The following is a 5,647-nucleotide window of genomic DNA, read 5'->3' as shown; positions in this document are numbered from 1 at the left end:
TCTCAATAGCATTCACTTTATTCTCTGGAATAATGTTTGAAGCATTTTTTTTTTGTATTTGATATGTTTTTAAAACATATTTTCAAATTTATTACTATACATTAGTAGCAACTGAGTTGTACAAGGGGTACCTGCCAGGAAGAGAAGGTCCACAAAATACAAACAATTCAACAAAACAACGTTTATTCACATGAAATTCAAATTCTGCATAGATTCACATGTTACACCTTATACAGCGCCATACAGCGAAATACCACAATAATGTTTTCAGCATACAAATGCAAATGAACAAAACCCATGATTTCTACTTACTCAAAATAAATACTCAAAAACGAAATAAAAAAAAAAAAAATTAGTGCAAAAATATGATCAACAAAAACATGTGCAATGCAAGTTATTTGTGTGTATTACTTTTGACTAATTTGACAAAATATGGAATAAAATAAAATTAAAAGTTAAAATCTGGTCTATTACAAAACAATATTGCAGATGAAGAAACTATGTATAAGGAATTAAGCTAAATAATATTTAACTGGAATACAAAAAAAATAGATTAGCTAATACTACTCTTCCTTCTTTCTATACTAAGAAACATCTAAGTACTATGCCTTATACAGTAATCAAAACTCAAATGAGTGAAAGACTAAAATTAAAGAATGTACAGTATGATAATACCTATACTTAACAAAAATGAACAAAATTAATAATACATTTATTGTGATTTTTTTTAAAATTGCTCAAAACATTAAAATAATTGTTTTACTTAAATTATAAACTGAAATGTTCACATACCATATATATAATAGTAGAATTCATAAATAACTTATTTGGTAAAACAAAAGTATGCTAAATAACAATTTTCATACCCATATCCATGCTTCAATAACATACCCTTCTCTTGAAACATAAACTAAAAATTAATATTTGCTTTTTTTAGAGGTAGACAATGAAAATACTTAATGTTTACGTGTGCTGTTTTTGAGTCTGCAACTTATGATAAATAAAGATAAACCAGACCCAAAACCTGTGCAGTTTTTATTATTTTCTTAGCTTGCTAAAATATAGTATTTACAACTTTATTGATGCTTTGTGTACAATACAAAATTCATTTAAAAACAATTTATTTTGTACCATTGTTTTTCAAATGTACAGAAGCAAATATTTTTTTCAGTATATACAAATTCCCCATCAATTTCTCAGTTCCTGCCATTTTATGTTTTTAAACAAAAATCCAATCTTCAATTTTCTTGGATGGATATTCATACAATGCCATAAACTTCTCATTAAACAGCCAATTACAACCCTCATCTCATGAAATCTTTGCACATTAAACAACCACTACATTGTTTAATAATACAATAAAGAATCTTTAGTTTCACCAATTTTCCATAAATGCATAAAGTAAATTTAATATTGATTTTTATTAAAATGGATTTAAAAATCTAGTTAAAATATGTTAAATGATATGTAACTATACATCATTACATTTTAAATTCATCTACATCTAAAGTGTAAAGGACAACTCAGACAGCGTCAGCCGACGCAGCCCGACCCGATTTATTGTCGGGGACAGTCTTAAGCCGTCGTGAGAAATATTAAACATGTTTAATATTCTAGGACGCGACTGCCACCATCCTACGTTCTCTGCACAACGTAGATTTATCAAATTGCATCCTAGAATCCATGCGACGAAGAGCACTTAATGTTTTTGCGAAAACAAATCGCGTCGGGCTGCGTCGTACGACGCTGTCTGAGTTGGCCTTAAGCAATAGTGCCTGTGTTGGCATAATCAAATTTATACCCTGTATACCATTAAAATATACTACAATAATTATGATAATAACGATAATGATGCTATAATAATACTGTATGGAGAAAAACAATAACATAACTGATATTCAATACCATTCACAACAGCTACTTGTTCAAGTTTATTTATTATACTTTTTAAATAATTGTATATTTAGTTTCCAAGGCCATAGCAGACATCAAAGTGTTTATAGGAAATATACATGCTAAATGTAAATTTGATGTTTGAAATAACAAATGTGATTGAATGGTATTAGCGTAAAATGTAATATTTGGCACTGTTTCGAAAAATAAATCACTAGAAGCCATTAATACATTTAAAAAACAGGCCACTTTCATGCACAAATAGATTCATTGGGTCACTATTTTTTCAACAGTGCCTTATACAAAACATTACACAAGTTGCTTAATATGATGTCTGAAAAATCTGAAAACAAATCCAGCACACTTATCCACTGAAAGCAGTATTTAAGGTGCTCAAATTAAAAATAAATAACCAGCTGATTGTTCATTATTTCCACAATTAACCAAAAAATTCAATATAAAAGTAAATGAAATATAAAATATAATTACTGTATAAGTATAATTCACACACACAAAAAAAATACTGAAGGCTGTGATATCCTGTGCACAAGCCTGGTAAAGTATGCTGTACCCAGCCCACTACCCAGTAGTGGAGAAGAAATGCTTCTGGTACTTCACAAAAATGCTTCAATTGGTACAAATATTTCAGCCAATATTATTCAGTGCATATCATCTAGATAATGTATTACAGTACAGTAATTACAAACATTATATTTCATGTATTATTGAGTTTTAAAAAATTAGGTTCAATCCAGCATTTGTCTTTAAAATTAAATTGCTTTTAAGCACATTGGTTCAATCACAGAATAACATCACTCTCTGTATGTATAAGTTTTTGTGAAATAAATAAGTTTGAAGTTGAATCAGTATTTGAACTAGTAATGATAGTACAGTGCAACCATTGTGACACAGCAATCTGCTAACTGTCCATGAAGCCTTTGTACACAGCAAGTTTATACTAGGGAGTTTTCGATTTGCGCAACGACATGATGCTAGAATGGATTCATTCATGCGTCCCCATCCTACGTTCTCTGCACAACGTAGGTTTATCAAATTGCGTCCTAGAATCCATGCGACGAAGAGCAGTTAATGTTTTTTTGCAACGCGCGGATGACTTCTTATTGACATTACGCTCTACGTCCTACCGCGTCGTGCAAACGAAAGCTTCCTAATGTCAACAGTATTACACACGTCTGACCACAGCTCTGAAAGATTTTGACAACCAGATGACAAGAAGCCACAGAGTATGATGACCATGCATGATGTATCTTATTTAACAAACTGCAAGCACTGAATAAAAGTAGCAATGCCTAATTATATTTGATACATTGTTTATCACAGTGAATTATGGGAAAGAGGGAATCCATCCAAATTGCATTGTTTCACATTTTTGCTTTTGGAGGCACAAAACTGGTGACTTGTTTCCGATTTATCAAGGATTATACTTTGCTTTAAATGACTGAATACAGAATTAAAGGTAAAATGTTTATGGTTAGTCAACCTTAGTTCAGATTCTTGTTTCTCTATCTTCACTAAGGGCATTTATGTCCACAGATTTTGTTTGCCTCATGTCAGTTTCTTTGGACGGTGCAACTGATACAAGTGGAACGTCAATCAGTGGGCTCTCTTCCGTAGGTTCATCCTTGGTGCCAGATGCGGTTACTTCCAGCGTTGGACTAAACACACTGCTAAACATGTAAGGCGGTGTGGGGGGTAGTGGTGGTGAAAGCAGCGGTTGGGAGGTCGACAGTTGCTGGAGTAGTTCAGTTGCGGTTATTGACTCCACTGGAGTGACTACGGAGGATGTGCTTGAGGGCTCATCTTGGATTTCCAACGTACTAGGTTTATTATACGCACCTCTCCACCGTCTTTTGAATCCTTTTGGGGACGATCCAATATCAATCAAATCTTTAACAGTCTCACCTCCGTCTCCACTTTTGTTTCCACCGCCCCCATTCCCACCACCTATGCTCCCTGCTCCTTCCTCACTCATTTCACAAATAGCACCTTCAACACTGCTATCTGATCTTCGGCCATGTCTTTGATTGTCATCCCTGTACAGCTCTATTAGCATATCCAGCTTTCTGTCTACTAAATTCATTTTTCTTTCCACTCGTGTTACTCTAGTATTGAGGCTCATAGATGGGTCAAACACATCAATGGAACCGAGACGTCCTTTCCTTCGCTCTTGAACTGGTTTGCCTAGTGTTTGGTCCAAGCTTAAAAACAAGAAACAGAAGTAAACTGTTAGTGGGAGTAACTTGTAATTGTATTGGTTTTTAATTTTAAAAATATTTTTATCATAATGAATAAAGAAAATAACATAAATAATTATGATGGTAATGGCAGAGATGAGGATAAAGATGATAATGATGAAGATTGTAATGATGATGATGTTTATGATGTTCAAAATGAACAACATATATAGTAATAACAGGGCTGGATTAATATAGAGAGTATTTAGGCCCACTTGTAATTACAGTCCTAGGCCCCACAGCTCTTTAATCCAGCCCTGAACAATAACATCAATGACACATATGAATGAATTAAAATTCAAGTCCCAATAAATATAATCACAGTAAATATTTTAAAAATTGCAGCAAATTGAAAGCATTATTGAAAAGAATGTGACCAGCTGCCAATTTCCGCATCTCATCATATTACAGAGATCAACAACTTGCAAATAAATACCAACAGTAGAAAGGAAAATCTCCAAATAAATATTCATTCATTAAAGTTCCTCTTAAAATATGTGGCACTGATCTCATGTATGCAGCTTTATCTTTAAATTGATCCAAATGTAAGGCTAAAGCAAAAGTTTCATGTGAATATGTGATAATTAAGAATGAAATATAATAATAATAATAATAATAATAATAATAATAATAATAATAATAATAATAATAATAATAATAATATTTTTATACATAGTATTATAAGTGCTTTGTAATTGATAATTTTAATATTCGATGATCTGACAATTAGGTTTATCATTTTTTATTGAAAGGGTCAAGCTGTGCTTCAAACTAATCTTATTCTAGTTTTAATTAAAATAACGATTTTAATATGATTTTAATAACATTTTTGTATATAGTTATATTAGTACCCTGCAAATAATTATGTTAATATTTCTGTTCAATATTTATGTCTCCCCGGTAGGAGAACTCCCAGATATATGGTTAGTGTTCTCTATAGAGCAATCCTACCAGGAACTGCTGAGCTATCTTGTACTTTTGTATGTTTGTTTTTTTGTAAATTTGAAATAAATATGATAAATGATATATGATATAAACATACAATAGTCTGCACCCTGGCTTTGGTTGTGATGCATGTCCTCATTTAAATTTTACAGATGACTGAATGTAATGAATTGCACAATTGCATGCATTTCTTTTTTTATAAAATCCTCACTTAGAATGAATTTTATGTAGCAATAAAAAAAATTTATGGAACATTTCTGTGAAACTTACTTTGCTTGCAAGCTTTTTATTCTGGCTAACATGTCCGTGTGACCGGCGGAGTACTGCTCAATGACATCTTTCACGTCGTAAGGCCGCAGTGCCTCCTTAAATTTGCGACGAGCTACAAAGTATTTGATCTTTCTTATTGCACGGATTGCATTTTTGTGCTTTTCTTCTAACTTTGTTATCTTTTCAGTTTCATCATGGTCGTCTGTAAAGAACAAGAATAGATGTGTATAAGAGACAGGTGCAATGCAAGTTATTTGTGAGTATTACTTTTGACCAATTTGACA

General features: G+C 32.1%; 1 protein-coding gene across 2 annotated transcripts in view; it reads right to left on the bottom strand.

Moving 5' to 3' along the window:
- Positions 1–5,647, bottom strand: part of LOC117110479 (potassium voltage-gated channel subfamily KQT member 4-like) — a 41,786-nt gene continuing 36,139 nt past the window's right edge. For both annotated transcript variants that reach the window (XM_033253197.1, XM_033253198.1), the window contains 2 exons: positions 5,364–5,565; positions 1–4,112 (listed from right to left, as the gene is read on the bottom strand). In XM_033253197.1, the coding sequence (XP_033109088.1) occupies positions 3,401–4,112; positions 5,364–5,565 (914 nt within the window). In that variant the 3' untranslated portion in view covers positions 1–3,400. The remainder of the gene's footprint in view (positions 4,113–5,363; positions 5,566–5,647) is intronic.

Source organism: Anneissia japonica, unplaced genomic scaffold (assembly GCF_011630105.1).
Source record: "Anneissia japonica isolate Jap-2015-1 unplaced genomic scaffold, ASM1163010v1 scaffold3040_len1308831_cov196, whole genome shotgun sequence".
NCBI classification, from domain to species: Eukaryota; Metazoa; Echinodermata; class Crinoidea; order Comatulida; family Comatulidae; genus Anneissia; species Anneissia japonica.
This window is presented reverse-complemented; position numbering and strand designations above follow the sequence as displayed.